The sequence below is a fragment of the Antechinus flavipes genome, chromosome 2, assembly GCF_016432865.1.
Source record: "Antechinus flavipes isolate AdamAnt ecotype Samford, QLD, Australia chromosome 2, AdamAnt_v2, whole genome shotgun sequence".
Lineage (NCBI taxonomy): Eukaryota > Metazoa > Chordata > Mammalia > Dasyuromorphia > Dasyuridae > Antechinus > Antechinus flavipes.
Genome location: NC_067399.1, coordinates 349,947,760 through 349,966,374, shown reverse-complemented (window position 1 = coordinate 349,966,374; position 18,615 = coordinate 349,947,760). Strand labels below are relative to the sequence as shown.

The 18,615-nt window shown below is 31.3% G+C and overlaps 1 protein-coding gene across 11 annotated transcripts in view; it reads left to right on the top strand.

Moving 5' to 3' along the window:
• LRFN5 (leucine rich repeat and fibronectin type III domain containing 5) overlaps positions 1-18,615 on the top strand; it is a 357,934-nt gene that overhangs the window by 258,431 nt on the left and 80,888 nt on the right. For 4 of the 11 annotated variants that reach the window (XM_051978006.1, XM_051978003.1, XM_051978004.1 and 1 more), the window contains 2 exons: positions 8,678-10,085; positions 13,253-14,706. In XM_051978006.1, coding sequence (XP_051833966.1) covers positions 8,698-10,085; positions 13,253-14,195 — 2,331 coding nt within the window. In that variant the 5' untranslated portion in view covers positions 8,678-8,697 and the 3' untranslated portion in view covers positions 14,196-14,706. Of the gene's footprint in view, positions 1-8,677; positions 10,086-13,252; positions 14,707-18,615 lie in introns of those variants that run through there. The other 7 variants (XR_007950700.1, XM_051978011.1, XM_051978010.1 and 4 more) reach the window with 3 other exon arrangements.

Sequence of the window (18,615 nt, the reverse complement as noted above, 5' to 3'; positions counted from 1 at the left end):
TAAGTTACCTTCATTTACTTTTCTATTCATTAATACTTTTGAAATTCTTGCTCTTTTGTTCTTCCAAATCAATTTTGTTGTTATTTTTCTGGGTCAGTAAAATAGGTTCTTGGGAGTTTGGTTGGTATTGCATTAAATAAATAAATTATTTTCTGGAGTATTGTCATCTTTATTATATTTGCTTGACCTATCCAAGAGCACTTGATATTTTTTTCCAATTGCTTAGATCTGACTTTATTTGTATGGGAAGTGTTTTGTAATTTTTCTCATATAGTTCCTGACTTTTTCTTGGCAGATAGATTCCCAAATATTTTATCATATCGACAGTTATTTTTAAATGGAATTTCTCTTTGTATCTCTTGAAGTGGGATTTTGTTAGTGATGTATAAAAATACTGATGATTTATGTGGATTTATTTTGTATCCTGCAACTTTGCTTAAGTTGCAGATTATTTTTTATAGTTTTTTAGTTGATTCTCTAGGGTTCTTTAAGTATCCTATCATCATCTGCAAAGAGTGATAATTTAGTTTCCTCATTACATACTCCAATTCCTTTAATCTCTTTTTCTTTTCTTATTGCCAAAGCTAGCATTTCTAATACAATATTTAATATTAATCATGATAGTGGGCCACCTTGTTTCACCCCTGATCTTATTGGATATGGTTCCACTTTATCCCCATTGCATATGGTACTTGTGGATGGTTTTAAATAGATGCTACTGATTGTTTTAAGGAAAAGTCCATTTATTCCTATACTCTATAGTGTTTTTATTAGGAATGGGGGTTGGATTTTATCAAATGTTTTTTTCTGCATCTATTGAGATAATCATATGGTTTTTGTTAATTTGGTTTTTGATATAGTCAATTATGCTAATAGTTTTCCTAATATTGAACCAGCCTTACGTTCCTGGTATAAACCCTATGTGGTCATGGTGTATTATACTGGGGATAACCTTCTGTAATCTCTTTACTAATATTTTATTTAAGATTTTTGTGTCAATATTCATTAGGGAGATTGGTCTATAATTTTCTTTCTATGTTTTCGTCTTACCTGGTTTAGGTATCAGTATCATGTCTGTGTCATAAAAGGAATTTGGTAGGAGTTCTTAATTCCCTATTTTTTCAAATAGTTTATATAGTATTGGAGTTAATTGTTCTTTCAATGTTAAATAGAATTCACATGTAAATCCATCTGCTCCTGGGGATTTTTTTTTAGGGAGTTGGTTTTTAGGGAGCTTGGTCTATTTCTTTTTCTAAAATGGGACTATTTTTCCTCTTCTGTTAATCTGGGCAATCTATATTTCTGTAGCTATTCCTCTATTTCACTTAGGTTGTCAAATTTATTGGCATAAAGTTAAGCAAAATAACTCCTAATAATTGATCTAATTTCCTCTTCATTGGTTTTCTTTTTGAGACTAACAATTTGATTTTTCTCTTTCCTTTTTCTAATCAAATTAACTGAATGTTTATCGGTTTTGTTGGTTTTTTCATAAAACCAACTCTTAGTTTTATTTACTAATTCAATAGTTATTTTTGTTTCAGTTTTATTGATTTCTCCTTTTATTTTTAAGATTTCAAGTTTGGTATTTGATTGAGGGTTTTTTATTTGTTCTTTTTCTAGCCTTTTTTTATTGCAAGCTCAATACATTGATCTTCTCTTTTTTCTATTTTATGCAAGTAAGAATCTAGAGATATAAAATTTCCTCTTATTACCATTTTGGCTACATCTCACAAATTTTGGTATGTTGTCTCATTATTGTCATTCTCTTGGCAGCAATTATTTATTTTGTCTATGATTTTTGACCCATTCATTCATTAGGATGAGATTATTTAGTTTCCAATTTCACTTTGGTCTATTTTCCCCTGGCCTTTTATTGAAAATTTTTATTACATTGTGATCTGAAAAAAATGCATTTACTATTTCTGCCTTTCTGCATTTGATTTTGATGTTTAATTTTCTCCAGAGATCTATCATATCTAACTTTTCTAGTATTCTATTTACCTCTTTGACTTCTTTCTTATTTATTTTGTGGTTTGATTTATCTAATTCTGAGAGTGCAAGGTTCAGATCTCCTACTATTATTGTTTTGCTATCTATTTCTTCTTGCAGCTCTCTTAATTTCTCTTTTAAGAATTTAGATGCTACACCACTTGGTGCATATATGTTTAATATAGATAGTGCTTCATTATCCATGCTAACCTTTAGCAAGATATAGTTTCCTTCTTTATCTCTTTTAATTAGATCTATTTATGCTTTTGCTTGTTTTGAGATCAGGATGGCTACCCCTGCTTTTTTTTACTTCATCTGAAGCATAATAAATTTGCATCAGTCTTTTACCTTTACTTTGTATGTATTGCTCTGTTTTAAATGTGTTTCGTGTAAACAACATATTGTAGGATTCTGGCTTTTAATCCAGTCTGCTATCCACTTATGTTTTATGGGAGGGTTCACTCCATTCACGTTTACAGTTAAGACTATTAATTTTGTATTTCCTGCCATCTTACTAACCCCAAATTATACTTTTATCTTTTCTTTTCCCCTTTCCCTCCTCCCCATTATTTTACTTATGAGCACCACTTGCCTCAAGCAGTCCTTCCCTTTAGAGACCCTCCCCTTTCTTATACATTTCCCCTACTATTTCTCGTTTCCCTTCTATTTAGCTTACCCCTTATTTTTTTCCTTTCCCCTGCTACTTTTCTATAAGGTGAGAGAAGTTTCTTGGTGAAACCAAATATATCTAATATTCTTTCTTTGGGCCCAATCTTGATGAGAGTAAGATTCACACAATATTTGTCACCCTCCATTTTTCCCTCAGTTATAATAGGTTTTCTTTTCCCTCTTCCTGAGATGTAATTTCCCTCATTTTACCTTCACTTCTGCCCTCCCCCCCTTTTTTTTGTTTCAATCCCTTTTCCACCTCTAGTTTTTAAAATATTATAACAGTAAAATCAGATTATACATGTATTCTCTATGTATGGAAATATTTCTCAAAAGTTTTTTTTTTTTTCTTTTACCTTTTTATGCTTCTCTTGAGTTCTATGTTTGGAGGTAAAATTTTTTGTTTAGCTTTGATCTTTTCATCAAAAATATATGTAATTCACCAGTTTCATTGAATCTCCATCTTCTACCCTGAAAGAAAATGCTCAGTTTAGCAGGGTAATTTATTCTTTGCTGCATTCCAAGTTCCTTCCCCTTTTGGAATATCAGATTCTAGGCCCTTCGATCCTTTAAAGTAGAAGCTGCTAGGTCCTTAATAATCCTTATTGTTGCTCCTCAGTATTTGAATTATTTCTTTCTGGCTGCCTGTAATATTTTTTCCTTGGTCCAATGGTTCTGAAATTTAGCCACAATGCTCCTTGGGTTTTTAATTTTGGGGTCTCTTTCAGGAAGTGTTTGGTGAATTCTTTCAATAGCCATTTTATCTTCTGATTCTATGACACCTGGACATTTCTCTTTGATGATTTCCTGAAAAATAGTATCTAGGCTCTTTTTTTCATTATGGATTTCAGGGAGTCCAGCAATCCTTAGATTGTCTCTCCTAGATCTATTCTCCAGGTCGATTTTTCCCTCATTATGTATTTTTTTTTTTTTTTTTGGTTTTGCTTGACTGATTCTTTTTGTCTCATTGAGTCATTCATTTTCATTTGTTCAGTTCTGAATTTTAGTGAATTATTTTCTTCATTTTATTTTTTACTTCTTTTTGTAATTGTCCAATTGAATTTTTAAATGCGTTGTTTTGTTCTATCAAATGTTTTTCCATTTCACAAATTCTGTTTTTTAAGGAATTATTTTCTTTTTCTGTTTCACAAATTTGTTTTTCTGGGAGTTGTTTCCTTTTTCCATTTTTTCAAATCTATCTTGTAATAAGTTTTCCAAAACCATTAAAAGCCTTTTCCAAACCTTTTTGCCAAGTTCTCATTTCTTTTCTGCATTTTTCTTCTAGCTCTCTTTTAATCTTTTAAAATTTTTTCTAGGAGAGACTTGTGTGATGGGGACCAGATTATATCACCTTTTGGGGTTTCATCTGGAGAAAACCTGCCTTTAGTCTCTTCAGGGTTTGATATCTGTTATTCTCTTTTACCATAGAAGCTGTATCATCAGAATTCTCTTTACTTTTTTACACATTTAAAAAAATAGTTAAGGGCTTGCTTCTAGGGCAGGGGAAATTTTTCAAGCTTTCTTGACAAAGCAGCAGCTTCCTCTATGAGTAGCTATGGCTATGTTGGATCAGTGCTGACTTACTTGTGGTGGACATGGTCTGGTCATCCCATGAGATTCTAGCATTCACTATTTACCTTTGTGTTTGAGTTGGATGTTTTTTAAACTTCTCTGCTGCTCTCCTGGCTTGCACCCAGGGCAGAGTAGCCAACACTGTTGCTGTTCATTCCTCCCCATAGATTCTCCTCCACATGGAGTCTGAACTACCCCATAGAGTCCGCACCACCCAAGGAGTCCACACCATCCCAGGACTCTGCACTGTTTGAGATAGCGTTTGTGCTCAGCTGCTTGTGTTTGACTGCCTCCCTCCCATTTTCAATTGAAACAGAACTTTTTCTTTTCTGTTTCCTCCCTGCAGATTTTCCGCCATGCGGAGTCTGTACCACCTCGTGGGAGTCTGAACCTGCCTTGTGGAGTCCGCGCCAACCCAGGACTCTGAGCTGTCTATGCTGGCATTTGTGCTTAGCTACTTGTGCTTCTCTGCCTCTGTCCCATTTCCTATTGAAACAGACCTTTTCTTGTCTGTTTCCTTCTGGTATATTCTCTTCCACATGGAGGCTGCACCGCCACATGGAGACTGCATTATCCTGGGACTCTGCTCTGTCTATGCTGGTGTTTGTACTCAGTGGCTTGTGCTAGTTGCCTTCCTCCCATTTCCAATTGAAACAGACCTTTTCTGGTGATTTTCGAAATTATCTTCTGCTGGTAATTTGTTGCACTCCCAATACTTGTGGGTTCTACTGGTCCAGAGCTAATTCAGAGGTTGAGTTTGCTTAATCAGTCTGAGGATTGTAGTAGAAGGTCAGAGAGAAACATGTGTGTCGTACGTTGTCTCTACCATCTTGGCTCCACTGCCTGAAGTCCTAGGAATTTTTTTTTATATTTTAACAAAAGTCCAAGTTGTAAATAAAAAGATTTAAATGGCATTTAGCAAACTAGATTGTTAAAGGGAAATAATTCCATTGCCTAGGACAAATTCATTCCTCTTATTGTTTACAATTGGCCAGATCTACTTCTGAGTATCAGAATAGAGGTGTTGAATAAAGGAGATCATGCTTCTAATATCTACTGAACAGTGGAGTTGTGAAAGTATTTGATCTTTCTAGCTACTCTGATAGTCCTGCTAATAGGGAATAGCTTGCTGTGCAGTCATTTCAGTCTTCTCCAACTCTTTCTGACCACTTTTGGGGTTTTCTTGATACTATTAGAACAACCACTGCTATTTTCTGCAGTTCATTTGATAGACAGAAATTAAGGCAAATGGGGGTAAGTGACTTGCCTAGGTTCACACAGCTAGCATTTTAGGCTAGTTTTTTCTCAAGAAATAAGACTTTCTGACTCCACATTGGTGCTGTATTCTCTATGCCAACTAGCTGTAGGGAACAGCTACATTTCCTATGAAACTAATCTCCTCTAACCTCACTCACAGTGTAGATAAAGAGAGAGAAAAAGAGAAAGATGATATATTTTTATATGTAATATAGGACATATTATGTTTTATATTATAAAGTTTGTATTATAATTACATCACATTATATGGAACATGATTATATGATATGATATACATTTTATATCATATATTGTAACATATTTATATTACACATTATATATTTTATAAATATATATACATTTATCTAAATCTACACATAGGTAATTTCATATATTTTTAATTCTATCTTTTTTTTTTCCTCTCTCATGTCCATGATGTAATTGGTTAAAATTCTATACAATTTATATTATATCTTGCTTCCTTATTATTATGCAAAATGTTAATTTTAATCAATAAAAATGCACAAGTTTTAGTGTCTTTAACAAGCCATATATAGTAACAGTATTATCAGTTAGTTCTTTGAAGAAATTAGTTCAATCAGTTTTTTTGAATCATAAAGAAAAAATAAGTGGATTTTTTCTTACATGTGTAACATTTTCGTTTGTAATTTTAATAGTTCAATAACACTAATTACACTAACCACATTAATTATACTATCTCATTTTAAGCATAGAAGAATCTACAATCCATGTTGTTCTACCCTCCCCATTTTGACTGAACTTATTTTAGATGAAAAGTTTTGAGTTCAATCACAATTGCTCTAAACTCCAGTTAAGAAAATTCCTAACATTTAGGCAAAAGCTAATCTAACTAACCTCTATCTGGTTAGCCTCTGTTCTTTTTATAGCTGAAGTGAAATTCAAGTTGGATAGGGAAACAGATTATAGTTTCATGTTTGTGGACAGACTAGAACCAGGAAAGGAAATTAGAGAGAAAGCAGACTTTTCTTCACAACTTCTTTCAGTCCTTGAGTTAGACAGATGGTATCAGTCTTATGCTCTTGATGCCAGTGAACACAGGTCTTATTGACTTCAAGTCCAATATTTTTATTCAGCATGCCTCAATGTTTCTGTAACAAAGTTGTTAAACTATAAGATTAAACAAATACTTTTTACTGTGTTTAAATGTCATCATGGATTTTTGTTAATCTGAAAAAGTTCATTTAATAATTTTAAAGTAACATGAAACTTGGAACAAATTCCTTAGTTATCAGAAAATGTGCCCTTATCCAACAATATTCAAGAGCAAAATAGGCCATAATTGAATTGATTACAATAGGGACATGTGACTTGAAAATCATCTTTACAGTAGCACAATATCTTTTCTTTAACTGAATTTACAAGGTGGCAATATGATCTTATTTTCTATAAAAATAAATTACAATCTCAGTTGGTTATAAAAAAGCATATATGCTTGTTATTTCTTTTTTTTTTGAATTGTCAAATAATTACCATTCTTTTGAAGATTTATTATGCAATAATCATTATTAAAAGATTGCTTAATCCTTAGAAAACTGTTTTCAATTTGAGGGTGATTTTTTTATTTGGAAAATGTTACACTATATATAAAATGAAATTATTCAAAAATTTATTTCTATGCTAAATTATGAGCATTGTCTTGTGTTTCAACAGAATTACTACTTTGTCAAAACTCCACTCATAGAAGTAGCAATACTAAATTTGGTTCAATATGCAAATTATAGAAGTGTTTTTATTTTTAAAAAAATCTACTACCATTTTGAAAATTGGAATCAGAAAATCTAGATTCTAATTTCAGGTATAAGATTACGCATGTTCTAAATACAGTTCAATAGTACTTATGATGATTCACTTGTTTACAGGTAAGAAAAGGCTAAGCAAATTCTTGCTAGTAGAGTTCACTGTATGACCTAGTATTGTACACTCTTTTGTTAAGCAGTTATAGCATTGAGTGGTATGAAGGTAACATTTACTTCTGCTAAAAATTATTATAAAGCTCAATGATAGATACAACCAAAATATCTGCAAGATAAGGGAAATGAACTGCATAATTATTAAGGTCTCTTCCTCCTTTTAAATTTTATTCTAGGTAGAGTTATATAGTTTTCTTTCCAAGTAAGACAACTTCTCTTGTTTTCTATTTGATATTCCTTTTTAAAATTATACCAATCTTTTGCTTTAATTTATAAGAAATTTCTACTTTAGAACTTTTCATAAAATTTTCATTTTAAGAGAAAATTAATATCTTGATATCTTTCAAATCATGTTTTCAAGTTGTTTATTCTTAGTAAAATAAAATTATTATATTTAACTATGTTAAAATAAAATTTGAGATTTGGGTATTTTTTCCAAGCTTCAGAATTTTAATAATGTAATTATTAAATTATTAAAAATTAAAGTAATTTTTTTGAAGCTCTGTTATTTGTGCTTGATGATTTTGGTAAACAATTGAAAATTTTATTCATTTTCAGAATGTTAACGACAGAAATGTTAATAAAACCACATTTTGGATAGGTCCCCTTAGCTTCTAAAGTTCTTTATTTACAATACTTGTATGAAGCATGTATTATTAATTTTATCCTTATCTTACAAATTAAGAAATTAAATTCAAAGATTTGCCTGGGACACCACACATTTAAAAAACTTGCACATGATCATATAATTAGCATGTCCTAATTAGAACTTGAATACAAGTTTTATTGATTTCAAGTCAAGCATTTTTATTCACTTGCCTCAGGGTTTGTGTAGCAAAGTTGTTAAGCTGCAAAATAAACAAAGATTTCACATTATGTTATTATAAATTTTTGCTAATTTAACTTAGTAATTTCATAATTTTAAAGTAACATGAACCTTGAAACAGATTTTTTAATTAGTTATCAGAAAAGTGATAAAGAAATATAGTTACTACTGTCTATATTCACACATCTAGCAAATGATATAGTAAGGATACTTTCAGGCTCCACATCTATTTCTGTTTTCATTATTCTATGAACTATATAAAATATAAAATACTGATTTGGTTTTAAGTTTTGGTGCTGGTTCTATAGATGTTTATGTGTTACTTGATAAACTTTAAAATAATCATTCTAAAAATATATGAGATAAATTTATCACTAAATGTTAACACTCTATTTTGTGTCCTCTTTTATAGGATTCTAAACTTGATCTACAATGGAAAAACTGCTTTTTTCCCTGTTGTTCATTGGCATAGCAGTGAGAGCACAGATCTGTCCAAAGCGTTGCGTGTGTCAGATTTTGTCTCCTAATCTTGCAACTCTGTGTGCCAAGAAAGGCCTCTTATTTGTTCCACCAAATATTGACAGAAGAACTGTGGAACTCCGACTGGCAGACAATTTTGTTACAAACATTAAAAGGAAAGATTTTGCCAATATGACAAGTTTGGTGGATTTGACTCTATCCCGGAATACAATAAGCTTTATTACACCCCATGCTTTTGCTGATTTGCGCAACTTGCGGGCTTTACATTTGAACAGTAACAGACTGACTAAGATCACAAATGATATGTTCAGTGGGCTTTCCAATCTCCATCACTTAATTCTAAACAACAATCAGCTGACTTTAATTTCTTCTACAGCATTTGATGATGTTTTCGCCCTTGAGGAGCTTGATTTATCCTATAACAATCTTGAAAATATACCTTGGGAGGCTGTTGAAAAAATGGTTAGTTTGCATACACTTAGTTTGGATCACAATATGATTGACCACATACCTAAAGGGACTTTCTCTCACTTGCACAAGATGACTAGATTAGATGTAACATCAAATAAGTTGCAGAAGCTACCACCTGACCCTCTCTTTCAGCGAGCTCAGGTATTAGCAACCTCAGGAATCATCAGCCCATCCACTTTTGCATTAAGTTTTGGTGGAAACCCTTTGCACTGCAATTGTGAATTATTGTGGCTGAGACGCCTTTCAAGGGAAGATGACTTAGAGACTTGTGCTTCTCCTACACTTTTGTCTGGTCGGTACTTTTGGTCAATTCCGGAAGAAGAGTTTTTGTGTGAACCTCCACTTATTACTCGACATACACATGAAATGAGGGTATTAGAAGGGCAAAGAGCCACGTTGAGGTGTAAGGCTAGGGGAGACCCAGAGCCTGCAATTCACTGGATCTCTCCAGAAGGAAAGCTCATTTCAAATGCAACAAGATCTCTTGTCTATGATAATGGAACACTTGATATACTTATAACAACTGTAAAGGATATAGGTTCTTTTACCTGCATTGCATCTAATCCTGCAGGGGAAGCAACCCAGACAGTGGATCTTCATATAATCAAACTCCCTCACTTGTTAAATAGTACAAATCATATTCATGAGCCTGATCCTGGGTCCTCAGATATTTCAACTTCTACTAAGTCAGGTTCTAATACAAGTAGTAGTAATGGGGATACTAAAATGAGTCAAGATAAAAAAGTTGTAGTAGCAGAAGCAACATCTTCTACTGCACTACTTAAATTCAATTTTCAAAGAAATATACCTGGAATACGTATGTTCCAAATTCAGTACAATGGTACTTATGATGATTCACTTGTTTACAGGTAAGAAAAGGCTAAGCAAATTCTTGCTAGTAGAATTCACTGTATAACCTGGTATTGTACATTCTTTTGTTAAGCAGTTATGAGATTGAGTAGTATGAAGGTAACATTTAGATGTAACCAAAATATTGTCAATTAAATAGATGGTTTAATTGTCTTTAATATAAATTTACATATAAAATTTTCCAAGTGCAAGAAATATGATTCTAAGGCAGTCTGATTTTAATATACATATTAAACTTTCTCATTCAAATAATTATTATGTCTTCATAGAACATTTTTGGAATTCTTTTTTTAATTGTTCATAGAACCTAAGTTTTGTTAATTTGAATGTATTTAATAAATCAGTCAGTAAGTATTTTTAAGCATTCAATATCCTAGATACTAAACTAAGCCTAGAGGATACAAGTAAAAAGTAAAAATTCTCTTTTTACTCCCCTATTCTAATGGTGAAGACAATATATTCATAAGGGATAAGAATTAAACCTGTGATTTCTTTGGAATAGGGAGGTCCTAGCTGAGAAAACTCTACCTACTACTATGTCTAAAATTTGTAATTTTATAGAGTTTTCTAGAATCTGGGGTAAATTTTGGGGGTTCTTAATGGCCTTCTGGTGCAGGTAAGTGGGTCAGTCCAGTAATAAAAGGAGAACAATGTTATGAGGACCCAGAGGGTAGAGAATATTCAGACTAAACTGGTAAACAATGGCAGATACTTCACAGAGATTAAGAAAAATGAGGATTAAGAAAAGGTCATTACATCTGGTAGTTTAAAAATGGATTTTTGGAGAAAATGATTTCAGTTAAATGATAAGATCAAAAACAAATTGAAGATCTTTGATTACACTAAGGAATTTAGCTGAGAAGGGGAAGAGAAATATGAGATAATAATTCATGGATTGTATGATCTATATAGTGATTTTTAATGGTGAAGACTAACATTTCAAGGAATCAGGGAAGGAACCAATTGATAAGGATGATAAAAAATTAGAAGGAAAGGTCATAGCAGGGAAAATCAAATGGAAAAAAAAATGTGTGGGATCAAATATATATGTGCTAGCCATTGTTGCTAATTTGGTCTTAGTTAAGGAGAGAGTTTTCCTTATCAGAAAGCAGGATTTGTGAGAGGATAATGAAGAATGATGTCAGAAAGATATGAGATGAGATGGGCAAAAGAGAAGCTTTGGACAAATTGCCAGAAAAAATTCCAGTGAAGATGAAGGCCTAGTAGAAATTAGATGACATAAATAGTGGAAAATCTTAATACACTTGATTTTTGAGAACAATCAAATAATCATTTAGAATCAACTTTAGTGAATAAAACTTGATTGTTCTGTATTTTCTTAAGAGCATTTCTAATTTAAAAGTAATGAAACTGATTTTCCTCATTAGTCAACTCTGAAAACAATCCCTAAAAGGAATTTCTAACAGTTTTTGAGTTATAGGAGCATCTTTGGAAAAAAGTTTATTATAACATGATTATGTTTTACAGACAATATTTTTGGAGGTATAATATTTGCTGTATTTTTATCAAGCTAATTTATGATCACAATTCATGCAACATAACCTCCAAATTTAAGAGAAATGCATATTTTCTCACATAAATCTCTGTATACTTAACTATTTGTAAATAACTTGTAAATCTAAGATAACATGTATTTCTTTGAATTTTTTTTCCCCTTTGGAATCATAAGATCTTCATTTTTGAATAAAAATGAAAATGATTTTCAAAATTTAGTATAATGAAAGGGAACTAAACTGGGAGTAATAGACCTGTGTCCATATTCTAGCTCCGATATTAAATTGTCTTTACCTTGTCTCTGCAAAGTATTGGTAGCTACAAAATGGAGGATTTGGACAAACTATAATGTCTAACCTATGTATTGGTACAAGGAAAAATATACTTGTCCTTCTAAGGTCATTGCAATCCACAAAACAAAAATTTAGTTACCACATTTTTAGAAATTAAACATTGATTACTTGAGCAGCAGTTTATTTTTGTATATTTTTTGTATATAGGTTTTCCTTCCTTCATAATTTTAGCATTAAATCTGAAAAACAACATATCTATTTTTTAAAATTTCAAAATAAAGACTGTTTTGCCACAAAATGATGAAGGTTTTTTTTTGCATTCCATTAAAGGGCAACATAGTTTTTATAACATAATCTCATTTCTAAGTCTCTGAAGTGTCTATTCATACTTCTGACATAATGTTTTGCTATTCAAAAATGCTTTTTCTGGATCTAATAAATTTCCTCAGTCTTTTAGTTTTCTTTGGAATAATATTTAACATTTAAATGGTTTTCTTTATAATTTTAAATCCAATTTTAGCTTATGAAGAAGTTTGGTGCTAATAATAATAATAATTATCATTGGGAACTAAAAGAGGGGAAATATTTTATGAAAAGGCACTTTAAAAAGAAATAAGTGCATTTGGTTTTTCCAGTTGCACTTGTTAAATTTTCAGAGGTTCAATCTGAAGGATGTTGCAGCAACCCAGCACAGGGGAAATTTTGTTTTGATCTTGCCAGAGTTCATTTTACCAAATTAATATTACCTCATTAATATCCACTTTACCATTTTATTAATAATATTTTATTTGGAGGATGGGAATTAAATGAACAATTAAAAATATTTGACTAACAATTACAGAAAAATTTGAGGTTCATTTAAATGACTAACACTAAATTTATGAAATTTATGAAATCATTAGAAAATAAATGCTTGCAAATTTATTTCTACTCAGGTTCAGTAATCTTAAACTAGTATTTTCTCATTGCTCCCAATTGGCTTTAACTTCTTTGGTATTAGTTCTAAACGAATTATTTTGGTAGTCAGATAATGTCACAGTCACAACATTCCAAACCAATATATCATGTCATTTTTAGCAATTTTTTTTACTAAGATTCTATTTTATCATGCAATAAATAGTATTATTAACAATAAGTAAATGATAGTACAGCTATCTAATATGTTAGTGCAGCATCTAGAAAATGATAACCAATTATAAAGCGTTTGAATATGAGGCCAGTTTATTTGACCATCTTTCATTCCTGTTAAAAATTTGTTTTATCACAAAACCATTGAAATAAAATAAAACTAAAGTCACAGTGACTGTGGGTTTATATTTTTAAAAATCTATATTAACACAAATTCCATTGTCCCTCAGAATGATACCTCCTACGAGCAAAACATTTCTTGTCAATAACCTGGCTGCTGGAACTGTTTATGACTTGTGTGTCTTGGCAATATATGACGATGGCATCACTTCCCTCACTGCCACAAGAGTCGTGGGTTGCATCCAATTTACTACAGAACAGGATTATGTACGTTGCCATTTCATGCAGTCTCAGTTTTTAGGAGGCACCATGATTATTATAATTGGTGGCATCATTGTAGCTTCTGTGCTGGTTTTTATCATCATTTTAATGATCCGCTATAAGGTTTGCAATAACAATGGGCAGCACAAAGTCACCAAGGTCAGTAATGTTTATTCTCAAACTAATGGGGCCCAAATACAAGGCTGCAGTGGAACAATGCCTCAGTCAATTTCCAAACAAGCTGTAGGACATGATGAGAACATTCAGTGCTACAAAGGTACCAGTGGAAATGTGACTCAATCTTCAGATACCTGCTCAAGTCAGGACTCTTCTACCACTACCTCTGCTTTGCCACATACATGGACTTCAAACACTTCTGCATCCCAAAAGCAGAAACGAAAGATGGGGCCAAAGCCAACTAATGATTCACAGAATGAAGTTATTTCAAGTGTTGAGTCCCAAAATGCTAACAGGAATAACTCAACTGCATTGCAGTTAGTTAGCCGTCATCCTGATTCTGTCAAAGAAGTTCCCACATCTAAAAGAGCACAATCAAAGTCAAGTAAGTTTCTTACTGTGCCTGTTGAAAGATCCAGAGCAAGACGCAGGTACTCTCTGAACGGAAAATTAGTGGAATACGATTGTTATTTTAAGTCAGAGAACACAGGTCTATTATGGTTTAAAAAGAGCATGTCTCTGAATGGGATGGTACTTCAGTCAGGCATTTCTGACTTGGATAGTGGAAAAGCAACTTTTTCAAGATCTGAGTGGATTTTAGAAAGCACTGTGTGACCTGTTTAAAAAAATTTTTAAATATCATTCTTTGGGAATATTTTCATGGAAATTGGAATTTGAAATTCCAGTCTTGTCTTGCTGAATTATGGCTTATGCATTGAAATTTGTTTAAAAGCCACCTAGGATTCAGTATGTATATGTACATAGATAACTAAGTACATGTACACACAATGTAGATAGCAACTAAAAACAGTATTTAAAAATAAAATAATTATTACAAAAGAAATGAAGCAGCATTAATGCCTTCCCTTACCCTAAGACTGGCTTCCTGGTTCTGTGTTAATAGACAAAAAAAAGCTTTTGCAAGGAAAAAAGGCCTTTCATAAAGGAAATTATTTTTCCTCCAAACTAACAAAGACCATTAATGGAAAAATTGATATTTTTAAATGACAAGACTGTATATTTATTTCTGGTAACAATGGTGTTGCCTTCCTTTGAGGCAAATGCTGTACAGAACAACTCTGTGCTGGTATATTGTGTAAAATAAAATATTTATTAAGTATACAAAGTTGGTGTTAAAGTAAGTACCCTCTTAAACAACATTTTTGCTACAGGTGCCTTAGTGTATCTGTGATGTATGTTATCAGTAACTTAGATTGTTCAATGGTTAAGAAAGAATTTAACTAATTTTGTACCTATCACCAATAAAAGTCTAGTTCTAGGATGTGGGAATGAATAAATGACCAATTTCTAAATGCATGCATTTGGGCATATATGGATTCTGTATAGATGTAGTAGGTGTTAAAGGGGAATCCTAGAAACCTACTTTTTTAAAATAACATTTTAATTATCATTTAAGAATGGAGAGAAAAACAAGTTGTCACATATATAGGAATTTTAAAGCCATCCCTTATTAACTTGTTTTTCCTCTCTAGAATCAATAATTCAATAATGTTGCTACTATTTTATGAATTTATTTATATTTCAACCAATAATCATGATATTTAATTAGGGTCATTTTTATTTAGCAACTCTTTTATCAACAAATCCTGGGTTAAATTAGATCAGATACTGTCATTATTATTCAAGTAATTTAAAATCACCTTAAAAATTACCACTGACATTACTAGAGATTGCACATTGAAAAATTTACTGCATCAAGCACAAATGTATTAATCAGGTAGTAGATTTAGCTTGAAGATATATTGTAGAAGGCTATTTGTTCTTGTGTGAACTTTCACAATTAGCTGACATGTAAAGTAAAATCATGACCAAAGCAAATGAAACTGATTTTTACAATATATAAACTACTCTGTAGCAGTAATTAGACAGTTGGTAAAGCTTTTTATTCAAATCACTAAAGTATTTTTTTTTTAAGACAGAGTTATGTCACCACTATCTCTTGCTTAATTTCTTTTTTTTACAAATAAAGTAAATTCTAGGACATTTGATTAAGTTAACAAAACATCTTATTACACATTATAGTTTGTCATGTATAAATAATTTAAAATATGTTATGTTAATTCTGGTGCTATTTTCAGAAACAGCTATAGATAAAATTTGTCAAAGGGTGAAATTTTCTCTGGATTCCTCTCACTTTCCTGTTTTGCATCCCTACCACATGCTGATTCCTCCCTATTTTTCAATTTACATGAAATCAGGTTTCTACTTTATATTCCATTATTCAAAGACTTTAGTCAGACATCAATTAATAATTCTGAATTTTAGTAGAGACTATTGACTAAAAAAGCCATTAAGACACATAGGAATAAATCAGTGAACATGAAATAGTTAATGTTCTGTGCAGTGAAATATTTTTGAGACAGAGGCACTGCTGCCTCTCAAGTCAAATTAAATTTTTATTGTTCACTTATAAATCCAGTCTTGATTATTTCAAGATGTGTTTTTAAATTTCTCCATTATTTCTAAAAAATATTTTATTTATTTTATTTCTTTCATTTCTAATAAAAGTTCATTGAAATCCATCATTTCTCACTGACCTGCCACTTTTTGCTCCAATTATGTACAATTTTAAGGGGAATATATAGCTTATTTTACTTATCTGTCATGTACTTTAATTTCATGTTATTATGCAGCCTCTTTCAAGCTTAATTTTCCTTGAAAATTTTATTGTATGATGTTGCAAATGTTGATTCCATTCCTTTTTATGCAAATTTTACTTTATTTCATATATATATACATACATACATATATATATATATACATATATATGTATATGGAGAGAGAGAGAGAGAGAGAGAGAGAGAGAGAGAGAGAGAGAGAGAGAGGCCAACTATTTTACTTTCTCAAATCAGAATAAGAGTTAGAGGTAATGAATGATTCATTCAGTTACCCAACCAATAAACATTTATTAGGTGCCCATTGTGTGGCAATAACTGTGTTAGATATGAGGGATAAAAATACAAGAATTAAATAATTCCTATTTTTAAGGAGTTAAGCTATTTCTCTGGGGTTAGAAATAATAGTGGTGTCCTTGGTTAATTTCATTGTAAGATTTCTTTGAAAGAAGAGAGAATCTCTATAGTGAATTGTTATAATGACAATAGACAGCAATTGGAACTAAGTGGAGAAACTCAGTAAGATTACCAGAGAATTAGATCTTTTTATTCACTAGTTTCTTCTAGTTTCTTCATCACTATTTTGTTTAATACCAGTCCCTTTAAAAAAATTGTTTATTTTTAACTGACAACTGGTTATAAATATGGCACATTGTTTACTGGATACATTTTAATATTTAAAAAAATAATCATTCAGCTATGTTTCCTTAAAGTTTAAAAGAAATATTTTCTAATCAGTTATATTTATTTTTGGCCCTCAATTAATCCTTTTTCTTCTATGGAACATCCATTGACCCATGATGGTATAGGAGGGTGGGGATGATTATCCAACTCTGATTTAAATATATACTGCAATTTCATAGTGTATTAGCATTTTATATGGTAAATAGTATCCCAGTGGCCATAAAGAGTTAATGTAGTATCCAAGTCTATTGATTTGTTTTGTTTCCCTTTATTTCTTTGTTGCAAGAGAAAGAACTAGGAAGATAGGCATGGTTTGCTGCAAAATGATAGCCATGTAAATGAAAGCACGAATAAAACTTGTTTTAAGAAGAGAAAAAAAGTTTACTGTAGCTTCCAAAGAGATTTGATCTACTTTCAAAGGAATGCTTTACACACTGGAATATTATTTTAATATTTAATAATTTATATTTAATATAATTTAATTTAATATAATTTAATATTTAATATTATTGGAATATAATATTATTCATTATTATTTGTTGAGTTGTCTCTTTTTAATGTTATGTATTTGATTAAAATTGCATAAAAATTCATATATATATATATACACACACACACATACATATTGAATTAAGGAGGGGAGAGGATGGGAAGAAGAGAAGAAGTTGACAGCTGAAATGTCTGTATTTGCACCATGTCAGAATGATGCAAAGAAATGTCCAAATATTTTGATAGGAAATAGCATCAGAACAATATATGCTTTCAGATGTGTGTGTGTGTGTGTGTGTGTGTACACAAACCCCGATGATTGATTTGGCTGAAAACTGAAGTCACAATGAACTGTGAACCATTTTGAAACCGTACATATTTTACAGTACCCAGGGCTGGAAAATACTTCACAGAACATCTTTTCAACCCCCATCATTTTATGGATGAAGCAACTGGGGTACAAAGAGGAAGTGGTTGCAAGATCATACAGTGAAGTTTAAATATTTAGACATAGACAAATTTTTTCAAAATAATTTTTCCAATAGGGAAAGAAGTGTATTTGGGGCTTTTTTGGGAAGGTTTTTCTGCTTCATTTTAACTACTTCATATAACAGTATCTCTAGCTACCAGACTAAAACAGGAATATTAACTTCTAGGCTTTATGATTTCATCAACGTTTAAGTTAAATTGTCATGAAACACAATCCCCTTTCTCCTTGACAGATGGTTGCTGTGGCTAAAAATATTAATCACACAGTAGTGAACTTTCTTTTGATAAGCCACTCTGAACTTAGCTAGGTTTTTTCTCAGATGAAAGGCATAAACCAATGCTAAATATATTCTTAAAGACTTTTGGATTGTACTCTATTGTCCTATCCTCAAGGACACAAGTCAAATATCATTATAAGGATTTAGAATAGAATTTGAATAGAGGAAAATAAAAGTATTTTTATTTATTATTCATTTTGTTATAAAATGACTTATCACAATGTAGACATCAACTGTTTTGTTTTCATATTTTAATTCATTTTCCTGTTTTATAATCTTGTCATATGATTATATAACAAAAATATACTTTACTCCTATGCAGTATTTTTAAAACTACTATGTCATTTATCTAGTTACGTCTATATATTTAAACATACTTTAGTTTTGAGTAGCATAATCAAAGCTAAGCCACTTCTTCCTGAAGGAGCACATGCCACTTCTGAATTGCTCTAATTACTT